This window comes from Theropithecus gelada, chromosome 3 (genome assembly GCF_003255815.1).
Source record: "Theropithecus gelada isolate Dixy chromosome 3, Tgel_1.0, whole genome shotgun sequence".
Taxonomy (NCBI): Eukaryota; Metazoa; Chordata; class Mammalia; order Primates; family Cercopithecidae; genus Theropithecus; species Theropithecus gelada.
This window is the reverse complement of record NC_037670.1, coordinates 18,673,526-18,698,150: the sequence shown is the minus strand read 5'-3', so window position 1 is coordinate 18,698,150 and position 24,625 is coordinate 18,673,526. Positions and strand designations below refer to the sequence as shown.

The 24,625-nt window shown below is 50.5% G+C and overlaps 1 protein-coding gene across 3 annotated transcripts in view; it reads left to right on the top strand.

Moving 5' to 3' along the window:
• The window catches only part of TRPM2 (transient receptor potential cation channel subfamily M member 2), an 88,247-nt gene that overhangs the window by 26,442 nt on the left and 37,180 nt on the right, over window positions 1-24,625 (top strand). For 2 of the 3 annotated variants that reach the window (XM_025379297.1, XM_025379298.1), the window contains 9 exons: window positions 1,264-1,464; window positions 4,879-4,981; window positions 11,618-11,739; window positions 11,978-12,331; window positions 16,058-16,195; window positions 17,090-17,219; window positions 18,580-18,725; window positions 19,537-19,649; window positions 20,929-21,145. In XM_025379297.1, coding sequence (XP_025235082.1) covers window positions 1,264-1,464; window positions 4,879-4,981; window positions 11,618-11,739; window positions 11,978-12,331; window positions 16,058-16,195; window positions 17,090-17,219; window positions 18,580-18,725; window positions 19,537-19,649; window positions 20,929-21,145 — 1,524 coding nt within the window. The remainder of the gene's footprint in view (window positions 1-1,263; window positions 1,465-4,878; window positions 4,982-11,617; window positions 11,740-11,977; window positions 12,332-16,057; window positions 16,196-17,089; window positions 17,220-18,579; window positions 18,726-19,536; window positions 19,650-20,928; window positions 21,146-24,625) is intronic. The other variant, XM_025379299.1, reaches the window with a different exon arrangement.

The following is a 24,625-nucleotide window of genomic DNA, read 5'->3' as shown; positions in this document are numbered from 1 at the left end:
TTTTTAGTAGAGACGGGGTTTCACCATGTTAGCCAGGATGGTCTCGATCTCCTGACCTCGTGATCCGCCCGTCTCGGCCTCCCAAAGTGCTGGGATTACAGGCTTGAGCCACCGAGACGGAGTCTCGCTTTGTCACCCAGGCTGGAGTGCAGTGGCGCGATCTCGGCTCACTGCAAGCTCCGCCTCCTGGGTTTACGCCATTCTCCTGCCTCAGCCTCCGAGTAGCTGGGACTACAGGTGCCGCCACCACGCCCGGCTAATTTTTTGTATTTTTAGTAGAGACGGGGTTTCACCGTGTTAGCCAGGATGGTCTCGATCTCCTGACCTCGTGATCCACCCGCCTCGGCCTCCCAAAGTGCTGGGATTACAGGCGTGAGCCACCGCGCCCGGCAAAGGAAGCATTTTTCAAAGTACAGGGCCACAGCCCCCATCCCAGATCTGTGGTGCCAGCAGCTGTGTGACTGCGGATTTGGCATGCGGCCTGAATGCGCTGCTCTGCTGGCCTTCCTTCCTGACTCGAATCCTAACCGCTTTGTGACGTGCAGGGTGCGAGGCGACCTCACCTGCTGTAGGAACGTATGAGGACATATAGCCTGCGGATCTGGACCAAGAGTGTGGGCTTTTGTGAAGGATGGAATCATAGGCAGTGTCCCATTTATGTTTCATGATTGCAGGAGGTCAAAACAGAGCCTTGGGGGCTTAAGGCTGGACAGGAATCCATAGAGCACTGGGTCCTCACTCCCTACACATGCCAAGTACCCTTCACGCTCTCCTGCTGGGGCGGCTACACCCGCCTCCTTACCCCAGGCAGATGCTCATACACATGGCAGGGTCCTTTCTGCCAGACGGCCTTGTGGCCAGTCCCTTCCTGAAGTCCAGCACCCCCTGGAGCCCGGGGGCCCTCCTCATTGCCCTGCTCTTACTGTGGGCTTCTATGAGGTTGGTAACTCCAGGTCCATGCAGCGTCCCCTTTGCTGCGAGGCCCTCACGTCTGCAGGTCCATAGGCAAAAATGCTGAGAGCCTTTGATTCTGCTGGTGCTGAGGCCTGAGAGGCGCCAGGTGTGCAGCCCCCAGTGTGTTGGGGCAGCTCCCTCTTCCCCCCGAGCAGGGGATGCCACCAAACTGATAAATGCTTTCAGTGGATCTGGGAGTAGTGTTAGCCCAGCCCTTCCCTTAGCTGGCCTTGGAGAATTCTCCGTTCAGAAAGCGTTGGAGCGAGGTGAGGACCCAGTCCCGGGCTCACGCCCCCGCCTGCCTTGCAGACCATCTACAACGCCACCACCAACGGCACCCCTTGCGTAGTTGTGGAGGGCTCAGGCCGCGTGGCCGACGTCATTGCCCAGGTGGCCAACCTGCCTGTCTCGGACATCACTGTCTCCCTGATCCAGCAGAAACTGAGTGTGTTCTTCCAGGAGATGTTTGAGACCTTCACGGAAAGCAGGATTGTCGAGTGGACCAAAAAGGTGAGGCTGACAGGCACGGTGGTCACCGGCATGTGGCTGCTTCACAGAAACACCGTCAGCCTGGTGGGCAGCACCAGGACTCACGGATCGATGCGGAGAACCCACCGGGTTTGAGCGGGTGCCAGAGCGATTTGCAGAGGGCAGGGCGCAGGTGGCAAGCCTCCTGGCTGGGTTCCGGAGGTCAGATCCCGTGACAGCACGTGAAAGGAGGGTGTGAACCTCACCGGCAGCACAGCAGGGTGGGCTGGGAACACTGCCAGGCTCATGGTGCTGTGAAAAGAGTCTGCTGGATTGGAGGGGTGGGAGGCAGGCGTTGGGGAGGCCTCAGCCGAGTTGGGCAGCAGGGCAGCTGCTGAGTAATGGCTGTGGGTCGTAGGGTCAGTCCAGCTCATAGCCTCATGGGTGAGTTAATGGAGGCACGTGGAGTGGCCTCAGGAGGGGCCGTTGCCCCCAGTCCAGGGGTAGATTTTGGGTGGCCCCTGCCATGACCCCAGCCTCCAGAGGGGGTTAGTTGTGAAGGGCCGTGGTTGGTCAGCCCTGACCACCTCACAAAGCCCTTGACCAGGGGGGCGGGCTCCAGTGGAGAGTCCCTCCCCTCTCTGTACCTGCTGGTTCCAGGGTCATCTGACTCAGTCCCTGGAGGATTCTTGGCGGGGGCTGGCACTGGGGCCTTTTCATCCTGTTTCCCAGCAAGCCGGGGCCGGCAGAGCCCTCAGTCTGTGTCTTTCCTGCAGAGCCTGGACATCCCCAGGTTCTGAGTGGCTGACATGCACTTTCCACGGCTCCTGCTGTGTTTAATTTGGGCTCTGTGGGCAGTGGTGGCCCCTAGCTGCAGGCCACAGGGACACATGTATTTGGCCAGATTGGGCCTGTGGAGAATGGATTAAAAACGTGCACCCTCAGGAACCACGGGTATCGGAAGGGCTGGGTGGAGGTCTTGGCCCCGTTGGCCCGTCTAGAAGCAGTTTCCATGACTGGTGATTTGTGGGTGGCACAGCGACCTTGTTTTCTTCTGTGGTTTGTGATGGTCTCAGAGTGACCTCGTTCTGCACGGATGTCTTCTGAGAGCGTGTTTGCCCGGCAGGAGAATAACATGATGTAGCCGCAAGCGTCAGATCAGTCTGTGAAAGCATCACGGTCCGGCTGTGAGCGGCCGCTCAGCTCCCAAAGTCAGGGCGGCTTTCCTTCCTTCCCAGTGCCACTGGGACTTGTCAGGCAGGCCCTGGAGCCCTTTCTCTGCCGGTTGATAAATTATTCAGGCAATTTTCAGAACTGAGTTTAATCAGCTGTTGTTGAAAGGTGCTTATTTTTAATGCGCTCTCCATAGCCAAGCCAAGGCCCTGAAAGTGGTGCTTTCACACGGAGCCGTCAGGCCTCAGCAGGGGCTCGGCTTTTCACTGACGCTCCTGCTCAGTGGGGAGAGGCTGAGCCACACAGCTGGGGTCAGCGCGCTCCCTTAACACGCCTTCTGGGAGTGTCCGTCTACACACTGGAGGAGTTGCAGACCCATCCTGGAGTGAGTGCTGCCGCTGGTGGGCGGCCCCGTCAGAGGGGCCCTGGGGCCTCCCTGCAAGGTCTGACAGCTGTGGCCAGGAAGAAGCTGTCCACCCTTGCTCAGCCTCGCCTTTCTCATCTATCAAGTAGGGGTACTGAGTGTTCCACTCAGACGAGGAAACAGGCCCTGGTGTCCGTATGGGCTCGGACGCTGGGAGCTGCTTGACCGTATGAGGACAGGGTGGGCTGAAGGCTGGAGACTTTTATGGGCTCAGACGCTGGGAGCTGTTTTGCCATGTGAGGACGGGGGCTGAAAGCCAGGAGACCTTTGGCTGCTGGATGAGGGTGGAGTTCGCCAGGGAGTCCAGGATGTGTTTTGGAGTTGTCACGAAAGCTGGACCCCCAGGGATGGGGCACCGTTGGGGTCTTAGGCATGGAGGTGGAGTGTGAGGAGCCCTCCAGGTGAGGGCAGAGTCTGTGTGGAAGCAATGAGGCCAGGCTGGGGACGAGGAGAGAAGCAGAAGAGGCCAGGCGTGGCCAGCCTTGGGAGCAGTGGGAGCCATGGGAAGATGCGTTTGTGGAGTTGCCTGCCCTGGACACAGGGGGAAGGTGCTTCAAGGAGGAATAACTGTAGCAGACATACCTGCTAGGGACACCATGATGGATGGATGGATGGATGAATAGTGAGTGGGTGGTAGATAGATGGATGATGGGTGGGTGTGTGGATGGATGGATGGAAAGATGGATGGATAGATGGATGGATGGATGGATGGTAGGTGGGTGGGTGGGCATGTGGATGGGTGGATGGATAGATGGGTAGCTAGATGATAGGTAGATGGATGGATGGATAGATAGGTAGACAGACAGACAGATGATAAAATGGATGGGCTGGGCACAGTGGCTGACACTTGTAATCCCAGCACTTTTGGAAGCTGAGGTGGGTGGATCACTTGAGGTCAGGAGTTCGAGACCAGCCTGGCCAACATGGTGAAACCATGTCTGTACCAAAAATACAAAAATTATCCAGGCATGGTGGTGGGTGCCTGTAATCCCAGCTACTTGGGAGTCTGAGGCGGGAGAATTGCTTGAAGACAGGAGGTAGAGGTTGCAGAGAGCCAAGATCGTGCCACTGCACTCCAGCCTGAGTGGCAGAGCAAAAACTCTGTCTCAAAAAAAAAAAAAAAGGATGAATTGATAAATACATAGATAGATAGATAGATGATAGATAGTGAGTGGGAGGTAGATAAGTGGATGGATAAATGGTTGGTAGGTGGGTGTGTATATAGATGGATGGATAGCTAGACGATAGATAGATACATGTGGATGGATAGATGGATACATGGATAGGTGTATAGGTAGATACATACATACATACATACATAGATGAAACACACACGGATGGATAGATATATACATGGATGGATAGACAGATAATATAGATAGATGGATAGATGCATAGATGGATAGATGGATAAGATTAGGTAGATAGATAGATGGATAGATGCATAGATGGATAGATAGATTGATTGATTGACAGATAAATCAATTGACAGATAGATAGATAGATAGATAAATGGACAGATAGATAGGCAGGTAGGCAGGTGGTGAGGAGTGGCCCCGGCTTAGCAGGAGGGCCGGGAGGAGCAGCCTCGCATGAAGCTGCACTAGCATCAGGATGAAGATCCGTTGCTCTTGGATTGTGTCTTCCACCCAACGGACTCTCACAAACGTGTTGTATTTGGTCCTCATGAATCTTCATCCACACCATCTAAGGCAAGAGGAGATGTGGTGGTGTCCTGACCACAAGGGCAGGCAGGACCCCGGGCTCTGGCTGTGTCTGGGGCCTCAATTCTGTGTGTCTTGGAGGAGGCAGGGGTTCAGGGGTCACTGTGTGTCTCACTTGGAAAATGCTTGTTGCAGATCCAAGATATTGTCCGGAGGCGGCAGCTGCTGACTGTCTTCCGGGAAGGCAAGGATGGTCAGCAGGATGTGGATGTGGCCATCCTGCAGGCCTTGCTGAAAGGTGAGGGTCAGGGAACATGGGGGGAATGGGGTGGAGGCCAGAATGTGGGCTCTGACGATGCTAAGTTCTAGTCTCGAAGTGCCATGATTCTGGGAACCAGAATATTCCTCCTTAGTCAGAAACCCTGGCCAGAGGGCAGCTGGCGATGGGCAGGTGGGCGCCTGCCTGTCACCTGATGTTAGAGGTATGAGTTCCTTTATTTGTAACTGGAATCCGAGTGCAGCTGCTGTCATTTATACCTTTGTAATAGTCATAATTTCTCACAAAACTTCAGGGTGGAAAGGAAGAGTGTGGAAGTTGCCTTTCCTGCTTGCTGGCTACTTTAGCTCCTCTACCTCTGATGCAGGAGAGTGTAGAGGCAGAGCAGGGCCTCAGGAATGGTGTGGTGTACTCGAGCTGCAGTGGCTCTCTGTGTAACTTCTGTTGCTTAGCCTGGCCCATTCTCCAGGCCACAAACATCGCTGTCCTTTTCTTATGCCACAGGTGAGAAGGCTCATGCCTCCTTGTCTTACCTAGCTGGATTCAACATGGCCAGGACATCCCTGACACTGGGAAGCCTTGGTCTTATACGTGCTCCTCCTGCCCGATGTTGGGCTTCTCACCCTCCAGGGTCAGAGGCCCCAGGCTGATTCTGAAGGGCTCAGCAGAGTGGGCCCAGGCTGGGATCAGCAGGGAACTTTTGTGATAAAGGCCAGACTTTCATCTTGTTTCTGTGTTGATTTGAGACTCCCCTTATCAAGCACTTGATGTGCATAAAACCTCACACCCACAGCGAGATGATAGACTACATATTAGATCACAAATTAAGTCTTAATTTATCTCTCAATAGATTTAAGGTAGATATTATACAAAGTATCTTCTCTGACAACAAGATGAAGTTAGGAATCAATAATGGATGTAAAAGTGGAAAATTCACGAAGTTGTGGAAACTAAACACTACCTTAAACAGCCAATGGATCAAAGAAGAAATCAAAAGGGAAATCAAGAAACCAATGAAAACAAAAGCACAACATTTCAAAGCTTATGGGACGTAGCAAAAGCAGTGCTAATGGAGAAATTTATAGCTATAAATGCTTACATTAAAAAATAAGATCTTAGGCCAGGCACGGTGGCTCATGCCTGTAATCCCAGCACTTTGGGAGGCCGAGGAGGGCAGATCACGAGGTCAAGAGATCGAGACCATCCTGGTTAACATGGTGAAACCCCGTCTCTACTAAAATTACAAAAAATTAGCTGGGTGTGGTGGCAGGCGCCTGTAGTCCCAGCAACTCGGGAGGCTAAGGCAGGAGAATGGCGTGAACCTGGGAGGCGGAGCTTGCAGTGAGCCAAGATTGCGCCACTGCAGTCTAACCTGGGCGACAGAGCAAGACTCCTTCTCAAAAACAAAAAAACGAAAAAAAAAATAAGATCTTAAACCAACAACCTAACTTTACAACTTAAGTAATTAGAAAAATAAGAACAAATGAAATCTTTTTCTCCAAGATAGAAATAAGGGAAGGATGCATACTTTCACCACTTCTATTCAACATTGCATTGGCAGTTCAAGCCAGAGCAATTAGACCAAAAAAAAAAAAAAAAACTTATACATTGGGAAGGAAAAAGTAAAATTATTTATGTTCACAGATGATATGATTTTCGTATTTGTCCATTTTCACACTGCTATAAAGAACTGCCCAAGACTGTAATTTATAACGGAAAGAGGTTAAATTGACTCACAGTTCAGCATGGCTGAGAAGGCCTCAGAAAACTTACAATCATGGTGGAAGATGAAGGGGATGCAAGGCACTGTCTTCACAAGGTGACAGGAAAGAGAGGTGCCAAATGAAGAAAGAAGAGCCCCTTCTAAAATCATCAGATCTCATGAGAACTTAGTATCATGAGAACAGCATAGGGGAAAATGTCCCTGTGATCCAACTACCTCCACTTTGTCTCTTCCTTGACACATGGGGATCATAGGGATTATAATTCAAGATGAGATTTGGGTGGGGACACAGAGCCTAACCATATCAATTTTCTATGCAGAAAACTGTAAAGATTCCACAACAAACCCCTGATCTAATAAATGAATTAAGCAAAGTAGCAGGACACAAAATCAACACACAAAAATCTGCTGCATTTCTATACACTAAAAATGAATACTCAGAAAAGGAAATTATTAAAAAAATTCTATTTAGAGTAGCATCAAAAAGAAAAAAAATACTGAGGAATTAATTAAACCAAGAGGATGAAAGACTTGTACAATGAAAACTGTAAAACACTGCTGAAAGAAACGAAAGACATAAACAAATGGAAAGACATCCCATGTTCATGAATTGGAAGCCTTAATATTGTTAAGATGTCAATACTACTTAAAGCAATCTACAGGTCCAATGCAATTCCTATCAAAACCCCAGTGATTTTTTTTTTTTTTTTTTTTTTTGCAAAAATAGAAAAGCTCATCCTAGAATTCATGTGGAGTCTAAAGCGATCCCAAACAGCCAAAATAATTTTGAAAGGGAAGAACAAAGCTGGAAGACTCACACTTTCTGATTTCCAAACTCACTACAAAGCTATAGTAATCAAAACTGTCCGGCAATGGTGTAAAGAAAGACATAGAGGACTGGGTGTGGTGGCTCATGCCTGTAATCCCAGTACTTTGGGAGGCCAAAGTGGGCTGATTGCTTGGGCTTAGGTGTTTGGGACCAGCCTGGGCAACATGGTGAAACCCTGTCTCTATAAAAAATATAAAAGCTGGGCATGGCGATTCATGCTTGTAATCCCAGCAATGTGGGAGGTTGAGGGGAGAGGATCACTTGAGTTCAGAAGGTTGGGGCTGCAGTGAGCTATGATTGCACCACTGCACTCCAGCCTGGGCAACAGAGTGAGACCTTGTCTCAAAAAAAACCCAAAAAGATGTGGAGAACAGTGGAACAGAATAGTTAGCCCAAAAATAAACCCTCACATATATGGTCAGATGATATTTGACACGAATGCAGAAATCATTCAGTGAGGAGAGGGATAGTCTTTTCAACAAATGATGCTGGATAAACTGGATATTTGCATGCCAAAGAATCAAGTTAGACCCTTACCTAACACCATATACAAAAATTAAGTCAAAGTAGGTCAAGGACTTCTAAATATAAGACCTAAACTCTTAGAAGAAAGCACAGGACAAAAACTTCATGACAAAGAATTTGGCAGTGGTTTCTTGGCTATGACACCTAAGGCACAGGAAACAAAAGAAAATATAGATAAATTGGGCTTTATGAAAATTAAAAATTTTGTTCATCAAAAGATATTATCAACAGAGTAAAAACGCAACCCATGGAATGGGAGAAAATATTTGCAAATCATACATATGGTAAGGGATTGGTATCCAGAATATATAGAGAACTCCTATAACTCAACAATAAAAAAACCCCAACACAATTCAAAAATGGGCAAAGGACTTGAATAGACATTTCTTTAAAGAAGATGTACAAATGGCCAATAAGCACATGAAAAGATGCTCAGCATCACTAATCATTAGAGAAATGCAGATCAAAACTAAGAGATATCATTTCAAACACATTAGGATAGCTACTATAAAAGAGAACAGAAAATCACAAATGTTGGCCAGTGTGTGGAGAAACTGGAACCCTTGTGCACTGCTGGTGGATATGTAACATGGTGCAGCTGTCATGGAAAACAGGATGACAGTTCCTTAAAATTTAAAAATACAATTCCTATATGATCCAGCTATTTCACTTCTAGATATATATGCCACTCCCCACCCCCAAATTTAAAGTAGGGTCTGGAAGAGATATTTGTACACTTGTGTTCATAGCTGTATTATCCGCAATAGCTAAAAAGTGGAAGAGGCCCAAGTGTCCATCGACCGAAGAATAGATAAGCAAAATATGGTCTATACCTAAATGGAATATTACCGAGCCTTAAAAAGGAAGGAAATTCTGACACATGATACAACATGGATGAACCTTGAAGACATTATGCTAAGTGAAATAAGCCAGTCACAAAAGATACTATATGATTCCACTTACATGAGGTCCCTGGAGTAGTCAAATTCATGGAGACAGAAAGTAGAATGGTGGGTGCCAAGGTCTGGGGGAAGGGAGTTGACCTTGGGGAGTTAGTGTTTAACGGGGATAGAGTTTTAGTTTCCAAGATAAAAAGATATATGGAGGACAGTGATGACGGCCGCACAACATTATTAATGTACTTACCACCAGTGAACTGTACACTTAAAAATATTTGGCTGGGTGAGCTGGCTCATGCCTATAATCCCAGCACTTTGGGAGGCTAAGGTGGGAGGATCACTTGAACCGAGGAGTTTGCAACCAGCCTAGGCAACATAGCGAACTCTGTCACTACAAAAAATTTTAAAAATTAGCCAGGTATAGTGGCGCACACCTGTACTCTTAGTTACTCAAGAGGCTGAGGTGGGAGGATTGCTTGAGCCCAGGATGTTGAGGCTGCAATAAGCCTCATGATTATAAATATGATCACAGCACTGTGCTCCAGCCTGGGGGACGGAGTAAAACCCTGTCTCAAACAAAACAAAACAAAACAACCCCAAGAAGTTAAGATGGTAAATTTTATGCTACATGTATTTTACCACAATTTAAAAACATAATGAATTTTAAAATATCAACTTTATGAAGGTTCAGCTTAGAGACAATAAGCTCCTCCAATTCTAAATGTATTGTATAACAAGCATAGACACCGTGACACACCACAGTCTCCATACAGGACATCTCCCTTACCCTGAATGTTCCCTCATGGCCCTTTGTAGTTAAGCCTCCCTCCAGCCTGGCTCTGGAAGTCATCTGTCTTCTTTCTGTCACTCTAGAATAGTTTTGCCCATTTTAGAACTTCACATGAATGAAATCATACATGATACATTCTTTCGTGTCTTGCTTCTTTTGCTCAGTGCATTGTTTTTGAGATTCATCCATGTTGTTGCATGTGTCAGAACTTCATTCTTTTTTGTTTGTGAAGGAGTGTCCTATTGTGTGAATATACCACAGGTTGTTTTTCCAGTCATCTGTTGGTGGGCATAGGTTGTTTCCAGTTTGGGGCTGTTATGAATAAAGCTGCTATTTGTCTTCATTTCTCCTGGGTCAATATCTAGGAGTGGAATTACTGGCCTTTATGGTAAGTGTATGTTTCACTTTGTAAAAAACTGACAAACTTTTCTGAAAAGATTGAAAAGATTGCATTCCTTTTCCTGTTTGCTGGCAATGGATGAGCGTTACCCTACATCCTTGTCAACACTTGGTGTTGTCAGTCTTTTAAGCTGCAGCCATCCTAGTGGGCATGAAGAGACATTTCATTGTGGTTTGAACTTACATTTCCCTGAGGACTACTGATGTGGAGCATCATTTTAAGGACTTTTTGGCCATTTGCCTGTCTTCCTTCTGAAATGTCTTTCAGCTCTCTTGTCCATTTTTATTTGATTATTTGTCTTCCAATTTTCAATTTGTAAGAGTTATTTTTATATTCTGATACAAATCCTTTGTCAGATATTTTCTCATGGTGTGTAGTTTGCTTTCATATTTTCTTCAAGATGTCTTTGAAGAGCAGGAGCCTTAAATTTTTTTATTGTTATTTTTATTTATTTATTTGTTTATTTTTTTGAGACGGAGTCTCGCTCTGTTGCCCAGGCTAGAGTGCAGTGGTGCAATCTTGGCTCATTGCAAGCTCCACCTCCCAGGTTCACACCATTCTGCTTCAGCCTCCCAAGTAGCTGGGACTACAGGCGCCCACAACCACGCCCACCTAATTTTTTGTTTTTTTAGTAAAGACGGGGTTTCGCCATGTTAGCCAGGATAGTCTCGATCTCCTGACCTCGTGATCCGCCCACCTTGGCCTCCCAAAATGCTGGGATTACAGGCATGAGCCACTGCACCCAGCCAATTTAATTAGTTTTTCTTTATGGTTCTTGTTCTTTGTGTCATAGCTAAGAGATCTCTGCCCATCCCAAGGTTGCAGATATTTTCTTCTGTTTTCTGATAGCAGCTTTGTAGACATAGCCTTTATGTTTGGGCCTATGAACCGCTTCAGGTTGATTCTTGTGTATGGTGTGAGGTAAGGGTCAAAGTTCTTTTTTCTTTTTCCCCAAATAACAACCCATGTTTTGAAAAGTTAAACCAGAAAGAGAGCACAGAAAGTACTTGAGCAAAATAACTTGTCCTGAGAACCAGTGAGGTGGTTGTTGCCATTGAACATTTACAGGCAATTGAGGCAGGATTGGAAATGCGATGGCTTCTGAGTCCTGAGTTTTGGATGAGTTAGTGTAAGATGCCTGCCCTCCAGAGACCTATGTCTTCTTAAAACAGGGAGGCCCTTTTCTTGCTCACTGCCCACCTGTTGCTCAGGGGCCAGGGCATGGCCAGGAGGAGGGCAGGGGAAATAGGGGTGCATGGACATGATGACTAAAGCCCCAAGATTCACTGATTCTGACTCTGAAATGGAACATGATTTTGCAAGGCTGTGTGTATGGGAGGAGGTCACTGGGTGCTGCACCTGTCACTTTGAATTGTTGAGAGGCAAGGGCTCATGACACATCTCTGCCTCTGACATCATAAGTCAGTCGCCCTGGAGGGAAATGGCTTTGAGCCCCAGATCAAGGCCCAGTGTGCACCTGTTCATCTGCAGCCTCCCAGAGCCAAGACCACTTTGGCCACGAGAACTGGGACCACCAGCTGAAATTGGCAGTGGCATGGAATCGCGTGGACATTGCCCGCAGTGAAATCTTCACGGATGAGTGGCAGTGGAAGGTAAGTCTTCCTGAGTGCCCTGTGGAGGGGCCCACTGGGCCCACGTGCATTGCACCACCGAAACAAGGGCAGGCGAGGATCGCCTCATCTGGATCCCAGCCCTTCCCTTGAGGGTGGGTGACCCGGGCAGCTTTCATCCTCCCCAGCAACAGCAGCCCCTATCTCCAGGGTCTTTGAGATCAGGATGACATGGGATGATGACCAAATGCATTCGTCACCACACAATGCTTGCTTTCAGCCTTCAGATCTGCACCCCATGATGACGGCTGCCCTCATTTCCAACAAGCCTGAGTTCGTGAAGCTCTTCCTGGAGAACGGGGTGCAGCTGAAGGAGTTCGTCACCTGGGATACCTTGCTTTATCTGTATGAGAACCTGGAGCCCTCCTGCCTGTTCCACAGCAAGCTGCAGAAGGTGCTGGCGGAGGAACCCGAGCGCCTGGCTTGTGCACCCGCTGCGCCCCGCCTGCAGATGCACCATGTGGCCCAGGTGCTGCGGGAGCTGCTGGGGGACTTCACACAGCCGCTCTACCCCCGGCCCTGGCACAGCAACCGGCCTCGGCTCCTGCTGCCCGTGTCCCACATCAAGCTCAATGTGCGTGCTGGTAACGGGGCCCAACCTGGCCTTGCCTGCGCGGGATACTGCCATGTTCTTAGAGCTCTCTGTTTTTAAAATTAGCTTTTATTTTTATTAGAAAAGACACATGCTCTATCTTAGGCTGCTTGGGCTGCTGTAACAAAATTCCACAGATGGGGCAGAAACTACCAGTTTATTTTCTGGAAGTTCTCGGGGCCCAAAGTCCCAGATTAAGGCAACAGCAGGGCTGGCTTCTGGCCAGGGCCTCTTCCTGCTTGCACGTGGCTGCCCTCTTGCTGTGTCTTCGCATGACAGAGAGAGAAGTCTCTGGTGCCACTTCCTTTTCTTTTTCTTTTATTTATTTTTTATTTTATTGAAACAGGGTCTCACTCTGTCGTCCAGGCTGGAGGGCAGTGACGTGATCATAGCTCACTGCAGCCTCAACCTCCCAGGCTCAAGCAATCCTCCCACCTCAGCCTCCCAAGTAGCTGGGACTACAGGTGTGCACCACCACACCTGGCTAATTTTTAAAATTTTTTGTAGAGACGGTTTTGCCATTTTGGACAGGCTGGTCTCAAACTCCTGGTCTCAAGTGATCCGCTCTCCTCAGCCTCCAAAAGGCTGGAATTTACACCCTTGAGCCACCATAACTTGCCTATTTTTATGTTTGAGACAGGGTCTGGCTCTGTCACCCAGGCTGTAGTGCAGTGGTACAATCATGGCTCACTGTAGCTTCCACCTCCTGGGCTCAAGCAATCTTCCTGCCTCAGTTGCTTGAGTAGCTGGGACTATAGGCACGTGCCAGCATGCCCAGGTTTTTTAAAATTTGTTTTTGTTTTTGTTTTTGTTTTTTTATGTTTTGTAGAGATGGGGTCTCATTATATGGCCCAGGCTGGTCTCAAACTCCAGGGCTCAAGTGATCCTCTGTCTTGACTTCCCAAAGTGCTGGGATTGCAGGTGTGAGCCTCTGCACCTAGCCTCACTCCTCTTTTTATAAAGAGAACACACCTATCCACTTAGGAACCCACAATGTGGCCTCATTTAACCTTAATTACCTTCTTAAAGACCCTATCTCCAAGTGCTGTAGTCACATTGGGGGTTAGGGCTTCAACATATGAATTTTAGGGCGACACAGTTCAGTCCATACCATACCCTTTCTAAAAGTTCCAAACAGTACAAAAGGTTCTGCAGGGAGCATGATCCGCCTGCCCTGATCCCACTCCTGCCCAGTAGATGTGCTTGTTTTTTCCTACAGTCAGGTCAGTAACATTCCAGAGTATTTTTGTGAGATGCCCAGTGTGCACTGCAGCTGTAGGAGAGAGGATGCTGTAGTCTGCATCCTGATTCAATGGGAGCCCTGCTCTAGTCTCACCTTCATTTAATGGGAACCCTGCTCTAGTCTCCAACCTTATTTAACGGGAACTCTGCTGTAATCTCCACCTTGATTCAATGGGAACCCTGCCCTAATCTCTACCCTGATTCAATAGGAACCCTGCTCTAATATCTACCCTTATTCAATGGGAACCCTGCCCTAATCTCCACCCTGATTCAATGGGAACCCTGCTGTAATCTCCACCCTGATTCAATGAGAACCCTGCCCTAGTCTGTGTACCCTTATTCAGTGGGAACCTGGCAGTGACTGAATGTCAGGAATGATGCTGGATTTTGTATTTGTTTTTCTCTTGGGAGTATATTTTTTTTTTTTTTTTGAGACAGAGTCTCGCTCTGTCGCCCGGGCTGGAGTGCAGTGGCCGGATCTCAGCTCACTGCAAGCTCCGCCTCCTGGGTTTACACCATTCTCCTGCCTCAGCCTCCCGAGTAGCTGGGACTACAGGCGCCCGCCACCTCGCCCGGCTAGTTTTTTGTATTTTTTTTTTAGTAGAGACGGAGTTTCACCATGTTAGCCAGGATGGTCTCAATCTCCTGACCTCGTGATCCGCCCATCTCAGCCTCCCAAAGTGCTGGGATTACAGGCTTGAGCCACCGCGCCCGGCCTCTTGGGAGTATTTATCTCTGATTCATTAAGGTTTTACAAAACAAAGCATCAGATGCCTTTGAGAGGATTGAGCTGCTTTTCTTCTTTGACCTATGAATTTGGTGAATTATTTTAACAGATTTTCTGACAGTGAAACATGTTTTTATTCCTGTTTTGAATTTCAACTTGGCCTCAGTGCAAGTTTAATATACTGAATTCTCTTAACAACATTTTCAGGGTATTTGCATCAGAATGTTTAAGCCTTTGATTGCAGTTTTATTTGGGGAGCTATATTTGTCAGGTTTTGATAGCAATTTTATGTTAGTTTTGTAAAAACCATTTGGGAAGCTTTCTTTCCTTCTCCGCTGCAGGACAGTTTATGCATCTGGAGTTAATCGCTTCTTATAACCTTGGTTGACTCCCCTGTGAGTCCATCTGGGCCCAGTGCCTTTTTTTTTTTAAAATTGGTAGTAGTTCTAGTAACTTTCTTGTTTATTTTCTGATTATTTTTATGTTTAGGTTCTCCATCTCCTCTAAGCTCACATTTGGTTTTGTTTTTTTTCCTGCTAGAAAATAGTCTATTTCCTCCAGGTTTTCCAATCGATCCATTGTTCCAGGTGAGCTCTGTCTTCACTCTTGAGAAAGACATGGGTATGACTTGGTTTTTTTGTTTTTTGTTTTTGAGACGAAGTTTCGCTCTTATTGCCCAGGCTGGAGTGCAATGGCATAATCTCGGCTCACTGCAACCTCTGCCTCCTGGGTTCCATTGAGTCTGTTGCCTCAGCCTCCTGAGTAGCTGGGATCACAGGCTCCCACCACCACGCCCGGCTAATTTTTTGTATTTTTAGTAGAGATGGGGTTTCACCATGTTGGCCAGGCTGGTCTCGAACTCTTGGCCTTAGGATCCACCCATCTTGGCTTCCCAAAGTGCTGGGATTACAGGCGTGAGCTACTGCATTAGGCCGGGTATGGCTCGGTTTTATACATTAACAATCTGCACTTCTTAAGTCCAGAGAGTTTATTTAGGACGCTCAGTTGGAATATGCTTAGGAAGGTCCAAAACAGAAGCTCAGGCTTATCCGTACCTGTGGTTTAGGAAGAAAAACACATTTCTTTATAATGAAAAACCTTCAGGAAATCTCTAGGACCCCTTGAGGTGTGTTTTTTACAGTATGTGATTTTGGAGATGTGTTTTCTACTTCCGGGAAGTATTTCCCAGCTACATGAGGACGTGCTTCCTGGTCTGGGGAAAAGCCCAGCCGTGTAGGGGAGGTGGGTCTGGGCAAGGTGCCCCGTCCTTGCTCGTGTGTGAGCCTTGTCGCCCACCCTTCAGATCTTTCCTAGTGGCTGCTCTGCCAGAGACACTGAAGGAGATTCCCTCAGGGAGAAGACAGTCACTGACCTGTTAACACCCTCCACTGTGCTAGAAGTTTACTTCGTTGAAAGTGGCTTTGATGCCATCAGATAAGACTAGGGAACCTTGAAGTGCCTGGCATGAAACAAGAGTCTACAAACGTTGGTAAAGGAGTTAGATGGGTATTTCACTTTCTAGATGTTTCTAGATGTCTCTAGAACAGTGCTTTAAAAAACTTCAGTGTGCATAAGAATGATCTAGGCTGTTGCTGAAAATTCAGGCTATAGTTCTCCAGGGACAGTGAGATCCTGAGAAGGTCAGGGCTGGGATTAGGGCTTTCACCTCTAACAGGTTCCTCCAGTGACTCTGAGCCAGTGGGGACCAGCTGGGGCTCTGACTGTCCACTGCTTACCAGGTGCAGGGAGTGAGCCTCCGGTCCCTCTACAAGCGTTCCTCAGGCCATGTGACCTTCACCATGGACCCCGTCCGTGACCTTCTCATTTGGGCCATCGTCCAGAACCGTCGGGAGCTGGCAGGAATCATCTGGGCTCAGGTAATAAGACCGGCTTCTGAGCAGATACAGCTATAGGCCAGTGGCCAACTGGGGAGCGTGGCTGGAGAGCTTGAGGCCAAGTGCCAGCGGGGCCTGTGGAGGGGTGTGGGCATCTCCAACGTCAGGAAGGACTTGGGGCACCCAGAGTTGGAGAACAAAGAACTTAGCTCTAGGCAGGAAAGGAATTTTTTTTTTTTTTTTTTAAAGACGGAGTCTCGCTCTGTCGCTCAGGATGGAGTGCAATGGCATGGCCTTGGCTCACTGCAACCTCCGCCTACTGGGTTCAAGCGATTTTCCTGCCTCAGCCTCCTGAGTAAATGGAACAACATGCATGTGCCACCACGCCTAGCTAATTTTTTATGTTTTTAGTAGAGATGGGGTTTCACCATATTGGTCAGGCTGTCTCAAACTCCTGACTTCATGATCCACCTGCCTCGGCCTCCCAAGGTGCTGGGATTACAGGCATGAGCCACTGTGCCTGGCCTAGGAAAGGAATTTTTAAATTAAAAGTTCTAAAAAAACTCATTCTGTGGTTATGTCCAGGGCCGAGTCTTGCTGGACACACACAGGCCGGGTGGTGCCGCCCTCTGCAGCTCACACTGGTTCTGGTGGGGGCCGGTGCATGCGCTGGGCACGTGCTGTCCATTAGGCTTTGCAGGGCAAGCAGTCCCCTCCCACAGGCCACGCGGGAGCCTGGACCGTCAGAGGTTGTGTACTGATTGGAGTGGGGCTTAAATTGTCTGTGTAGATGTGGTCACAGACAGTGATTGCCCAGCGGCCCGCACTGTCCCCGGGCCTTGTTTTCATCACCCAGGGCAGTGTGTTGGGTTCCCCAGGCTGGGTCGAGCCTGGCTAGGCCCTTTAGAGTCTCACGGTGGCTCCTCCGGTCCCCAGAGCCAGGACTGCATCGCAGCGGCCTTGGCCTGCAGCAAGATCCTGAAGGAGTTGTCCAAGGAGGAGGAGGACACGGACAGCTCGGAGGAGATGCTGGCACTGGCAGAGGAGTGTGAGCACAGAGCCATCGGTGAGCTCTGCCAGGCACGGGCTGCAGGCCACGGCTCAGTCATGCATGCTCTCACTGGGGTCCCCATCCCTGGGTCTCAGCCATGCTCGCCCTCACCCTGGGGTCCTCGTCCCTGGGTCTCAGCCCTGCGTGCTCACCCTGGGGTCCTCCCTCATCCCTGAGTCTTGGCCCCATAACCACCCACTGGGTTTCTCTTGCCTGCTGCCCAGATAGAGCCCATTTGTTAAGACAGTGAGATTGCAATAGAGAAAGAGTTCAATTCCCATAGAGCCGGCTGAATGGGATGCTGGAGTTTCATCACCCAAATCAGTCTCCCTGAAAATTTGGAGACTTTTTTTTTTTTTTTGAGACAAGAGTCTGGCTCTGTTGCCCAGGCTGCAGTGCAATGGCACAGTCTCAGCTCACCACACCCTCTGCCTCCCGGGTTCAAGCAATTCTCCTGTCTCAGCCTCCTGAGTAGCTGGGATTACAGGCACATGCCACCACGCCTGGCTAATTTTGTCTTTTTAGTAGAGACGGGGTTTCATCATATTGGTCAGGCTGGTCTCGAACTCCTAACCTCAGGTGATCCACCCACCTCAGCCTCCCAAAGTGCTGGGATTACAGGCGTGAGCCACTGCACCTGGCGAGACTGGGGGTTTTTAAGGATAATTTGGTGGATAGGGGACCAGGCAGTGGGGAGCACTGATGGGTTGGGCCAGAGGTGAAATCACAGCGGATTCTTCTCGCTGTCTGCTGTTCCTGGATGTGGTCACAGAACTGGTTGGGCCAGATTTGCAGTCGGGGTGGCAACAGTGGTGCATCAGAACGCAGGCTCTGAAAATATCCTGGGTTTTCCGATAGTGATGTTATTCCTAGGAAGAGTTGGTGCGGTTTGGAATCTTGTGGCCTCTGGCTGTATGATTCCTAAACTGTAATTTCTAATTTGTGGCTACTTTGTTAGTCTTACAAAGGCAGACTGGTCCCCGGCAAGAAGGGGGTTTGTTTTGGGAAAGGGTTACTATCATCTTTGTTTGGAAGTTAAACTATAAACGAAGTTCCTCTCAAAGTTAGTGTGGCCTGTGCCCAGGAATAGACCTTGGAGGTTAGAAGCAAGATGGAGTTGGTTAGGTCAGTTCTCTGTCCCGGTCATAATTTTCTCCCTGTTGTAATTTTTGTAGAGGTGGTTCCAGCCCTATGTGCCCTCTCCCTGGGGTCCTCTTCCCCGGGCCCGGGTGTTTTGAGACATCAGCCTCACATTTGCCCTGTGCCCTTCCCTGTTTCCTGGTGGTGCTTTCCAGAGTGGTTACCCTCTGACTCGGCCCCAGGGCTCAGTGATCGTGACCTGCTTCTCTGACGGGGCTCTTATATCTCCGCCCAGGGGTCTTCACTGAATGTTACCGGAAGGACGAAGAGAGAGCCCAGAAACTCCTCATCCGCGTGTCCGAGGCCTGGGGGAAGACCACCTGCCTGCAGCTCGCCCTGGAGGCCAAGGACATGAAGTTTGTGTCTCACGGAGGCATCCAGGTGACCTCCCAAGGGCGCCTTCCAGAAGCAGATGCCTGTGGTGCCTGCAGGGCGGACACAGCCTCCGGTTCACGCAGTCGGCACACACACTCACACGGGCTTCAGGGCCCTCAGAGGCTCGGGGACAGTGCCTGACCCCTTGGCCACCTGCTCCAGGCTCTGGCCTCCCATTTTGCAGACGGGGAAACTAATGTGAAGCAAAAGCAGGAGCTGGTGGCTGCGGAGGTCACAGTTCACCGCCCCACGGACATTCCTATCTGGGAGCGGCAGGCTGCTTTAGCAGCCCAGGTGGCTCTGGGAATGGCGTCTGCCCTCTCTTCCTGAAGGGATAAGCGGGACACGGCGTGTCCTCCCTGGAGACGCAGGGGCTCCTGGGCATGGCTGCCCTCAGCATCGCCCTGGCACCCCCGGCGGGGCCTGGCCCACAGCAAGTGCCCCTCGCATGCTGGGCTTCCTTGGAGCTCCGAGCTATTGCCAAGTCCATGAGCTCCCATTGTGTCCTGGGCTGTGCCGGGCCTGCAGAGGGGTCCTGTCCCCCACTGCAGAGCTCAGAGGGGCCCGCGCTCGACAGCCTGCAACTGCGGGGCCTTAGAAGCCAGCAGAGATGGGGTCCCATAGCTCAAGGTCATGTGAAGGGTGGGATTGGGCACCCAAATGCCCCCGGGCAAGCTCTGTGTTTTCACCACTTTCTGCTGTGAGACTACAGGCAGCTCTGTCCACTAGGCACCCCGAGTCCTAAGCAGACAGCTGATGGGCACCTTCTGGGGCACAGGGCTGGGCACCACCATACTGAGACTGCCCCCATCCACAGGCCTTCCTGACCAAGGTGTGGTGGGGCCAGCTCTGTGTGGACAACGGGCTGTGGCGTGTGACCCTGTGCATGCTGGCCTTCCCGCTGCTCCTCACCGGCCTCATCTCCTTCAGGTGCTGCAGGGCTGCGGGGCTGCGGGGCTGTGGGAGGGGCTCCTGGGGGCTCAGGACCTTCCCCAGATCCCCTCGCTGGGAGCAAGTCGTGTGTCCTCAGAATTGTGCCTGATCCTGGGGCCATAGAGATGGGGGTGGGAAGTGGAGCAGGGCCCCACATGCTGGAAGCACCTGCCCTGCCCCAGCCCCAGCGCTGATCGCATGATGCTGGTGAGCCCATCCCTCGGCCACAGCAGCCTGGGGTCGGGGAGGCCAGGAAAGATGGTCTCCTGCTCCTGCCAGCACTGCAGACCTGAGCCAGTCTGGGGCTCAGGCAGTAAGTGCAGGTCTAGGGTAGGGGCAGTGAGCCGCGGCTGAGTGCCTCCGTGTCCTCGCAGCTGCAGAGCCGTATGCAGAGTCTGATGTAATCGCTTTCCCTTCCGAAGGAGGAGGACATGGCTGGCCATGGTTGAAGACCTGGCCTGGCCTGGTGTCCCCACCTGCATCTCCTCAGAGGCTTGCTGGGACGTTGTGGGGTCTGCTGTGGTTTACTGAGGGCTGGATGGAGTCTCAGGGTCTCCTGGAAGTCGGGGCAGATTCAAGACTCCAGCGAGGTGGCTGAGCCCCTTCTGCAACTCACAGGCCACACTGCCCACCTCCTTCCCTTTCTCCTGATGGCCACGATGGGTACCTGAATGCTCAGGAATCCTGGTGGGAAACTGAGACAGGGAGGAGCGGCTCAGGTGTCCTAAAGCAGTGCTGGCTTCTCCCATGCTGTCCTGAGGATGGCAGAGCCGTATCACTGATGGCCGCCTCTGCTCCCATTCCAGCGGCCCCGGGATAGGGACCTGGGATCAGGGCATGCCACAGGGGGAGTGTGGTCAGCCCTGCCCCCAGTGAGGATGGCGAGGAAAGCCTGTCCCCATTTACAGGAGGGTCACTAAGGCCTGAGCGTCCACTGAGCACCGGGAGCTCTGAAGCTGGGGTCCACCCAAGGCTGGGCTTGGGGCAGGCTGGGCTTCCCTGTCTGCAGCCATGAGGGTCATGGCCATGGGCAGGGTGTCAGCGGGCATCCCTGTGTCCTCACTTTGCTGGGCCGTGGGGTCCAGCCCCACTCTGGTGGCTGCACTGTGCTGGCTCCGCCTGGAGCTGCTGTTCTGGCCCTGGATCCCTGAGTGCTTTTGCCCCTAAAAGCACATCTCTCTGAGGGGCACGGGGGATCACGGGGTGGCCAAAGCCTGTGGAGGTCAGGACGCTGGCCCTGGCAGTCACTGTCTCCTCTCCACTGCGACGGCCACAGAGAGAAGAGGCTGCAGGGAGCAAGCAGCCCCGTGGCCCGCGCCCGCGCCTTCTTCACCGCGCCCGTGGTCGTCTTCCACCTGAACATCCTCTCCTACTTCGCCTTCCTCTGCCTGTTCGCCTATGTGCTCATGGTAGACTTCCAGCCCACGCCCTCCTGGTGCGAGTGTGCCATCTACCTCTGGCTGTTCTCCTTGGTGTGTGAGGAGACGCGGCAGGTACAGCCCCATCCGCCTTTCCACGCCCCAGCCCGGGGCCACCCACTTGGCTGCATTCTGGTAGGGGACCCAGGGCTTAGAGCCCATCCCACCTAGCCTGCCTAGCCCCTTGGGAGCTGGGCAGAGCCAGTGCTCCCTCCCCAAAATGGGTGGCTGGGGCCCCTCCCTCCTCGTGCCCACTGTGCCTGCTTCCCTGCTTTCCCTCAGCCCAGACATCCTCCCCTCCTGGAGACCAGTTGATCAGCTCCAGGTGGATGCCCTGACCTTGTGGACTTTGAATGGGTGTGTCCCCTCCCCCAGGAAGAGCTATGCAAGGTGGGGGGTCCCTAAGACCCCTCTCACATTCAGTAACTAGCCAAAAGGACCCACAGACGCTGGGGAGTGGCAATGCTGACTTACGGTTTATTAAGCAAAAGTCTACAGACTAAAGCAGCCAGGGGGAGGGACACAGCTGCATCCAGGACAGCTCTGAGCCCAGGGCATCCTGGCAGCCCCTCCCTGTGGAGGGGTGGGTGGCACTCCATCCTCCCAGTGATGATGTGTGGCCTCAGGCATGGAGGCATGGTCCCCAGGGAAGCTCGCGGGCCTTGGTGTCTACTAGAGGTCAGTCACAGAGCGCGGCTGACACCACATGATTGACTCAGTCTCTCATGAGGGCTCAGTCTCTAGCCCTCCAAAGGTCAAACTGAAAACTGCCCAGGACCCCACCCCAACCCAAATCACACTGTGGGACTACCTGGCATGGCCCAGGCCCCAGGTAAACAAGGACAGCCTCATCAGGTGGACATTCCAAGGGCTCAGAGGCTACCTACCTGGAGCTGGGCGAGGCCAAGCTGCCCTCCAGGTGGGGCGAATCCCTTACTGTGTGGGGTCTCCACCATGTCCCTATGGTGCCCGCACCTGCTGGCAGCTGGTGAATGGGAACTAGGCCCATGGGACCCTCAGGGAAGTGGTGAGGGGGTGGGATTGGCCACAGGGCAGTGGTCCTGGCTTTGACTCACCTGTGCTCTCTGACCTTGGTGGAGCATCAGGCCCCCAGTTAGAAAGCGGTGTGCACTGTGTAAATACCACTGCCTACTGGGGCCCTCGGGGAGGCACCGGCATCCCCAGGAAGGAAGATCAGGGCCAGGACTGGGCGGGGCCTGGGAGCTGTGTTGTGGACCTGGCTTTGCTGGGCTCTCCTTGGCCTTCCTCTTGCCACATGGCTTCTGCCACCAGACCCTCTCTACGAGGCCTCTCTGGAGGCCTCCATGCACCCCTAGCCCCAGCCCCATGGGCAGCAGCCTGAGAGCAGAGGGGGCACTTCCTACTCCCTGCATCTGTCTGTGATCCCGGGAAGGCCCTGGTTGGTCCTGCTGGTCACCTGCCCCACCTGTCCAGCTGCTGGGTCCTGGGGCCTGTGGCTAGGGAGGGTGTGGGGACTCCTGCCAAGCAGGCCAAATGGGGGTTCCCACAGCTCCTACCAGGGTCCTGCACTCTTGGCCTGCTGAAGAAGCGATGTGGCCCCCAACAGAACAAACATCCCTGTGGGAAGGCAGCTGGCGCCTGACAGTGAGGAGGGGGCTGCTGCAACACACACACATGCACACGTGTGCACACATGCATACACATACAGATACATGCGCACATGTACATGCACACAAATGCACACATAAGCATATGCACACACACACACATGCACGCATACACGCACACATGCACACATTACACACACACACATGCATATGCATACACACACATGCACACACAAACATGCACACATAAACATGCATACACACATGCACATGCACACACACATGCATATACACATATACACATACACATGCATACACACATACAAATATACAAACACACATGCACATGTGCACACATACACACATGCACACACACAAATATACACATAAACATGCATGTACATACACACATACACATTACACACGTGCATACACATATACACATATACACATGTACACATGCACACACACAGCACACATACATACACATACACACATACACATGCATACATACATGCACACATATGCACATGCATACACATGCATACCCACATACACAAATATACACATCTCCATATAAGCATACACATACACACACATGTACATACCTACACATATACACACAAGCTCATACACATGCACACATACACATACACGTACACATACACATATGAACACACACACATACACATATATACACACGTACACAAGAAAAATACACATATACATATACACACAGACACACATAAACACATGCAAACATGCACACATACAATACATACACACATATACATACACACAAATGTATGCACACAGTGCACACACACATATACACACATACACATACACAAATACCTGCACACACACACATACACACATATTCAGACATATACACACATACATGCAGAATATATGTACATACACATATACGCACATACAGGTGCTGAGTGAGCAGGGCGCCAGGGGAGCTGCTGCCAGCACTACTCCACATTGTTCCTCCATGTCCTGTTCCCATCTCCCTCACTGACCCAGCTCTCTTCAGACCAGAACCAATGTTCGGATTTGCTGACCATGATGACAGCATCAGTGATAGTCATGATAGTGATAGTGCTAGTGACAGTGACAGTGATTGTGATGATAGAGATAGTGATGACAGTGGAGAGTGATGTGACAGTGACAGGATAGTGGTGATAGTGATGATAGTGACAGTTTTTGTGATGATAGTGGAGAGTGATGTGACAGTGACAGTGAGGATAGTGATGAACAGTGTCAGTGATAGTGATGATAGTGACTGTGGTGATGATAGTGGAGAGTGATGTCACAGTGACAGGACAGTGGTGGTAGTGACAGTGATGGTGATAATGACAACAGTGACTGTGATGACAGTGATAGTGATGACAGAGGAGAGTGATGTGACAGTGACAGGATAGTGGTGATAGTGATGATAGTGACAGTGATTGTGATAGTGACAGTGACAGTGAGGATAGTGGTGATAGTGATTATGATGATAGTGACAGTGACTGATGATGATAGTGGATAGTGATGGTGACAGTGAGGACAGTGGTGATAGTGACAGTGATAGTGATTATAGTGACAGTGACAGGATAGTGATGATAGTGACAGTGACTGTGATTGTGATGATAGTGATAGTGATGATAGTGGATAGTGATGTGACAGTGATGGTGATAGCGAGGACGGTGGTGATAGTGACAACAGTGACTGTGATGATAGTGATAGTGACAGTGATTGTGATGATAGTGATGATAGTGGAGAGTGATGTGACAGTGACAGGATAGTGGTGATAGTGATAGTGATGATAGTGATGATAATGGATAGTGATGTGACAGTGATGGTGACAGTGAGGACTGGTGATAGTGACAGTGACAGTGGTGATAGTAACAACAGTGATTGTGATAGTGGAGAGTGATGTGACAGTGATGGTGACAGCGAGGACAGTGGTGATAGT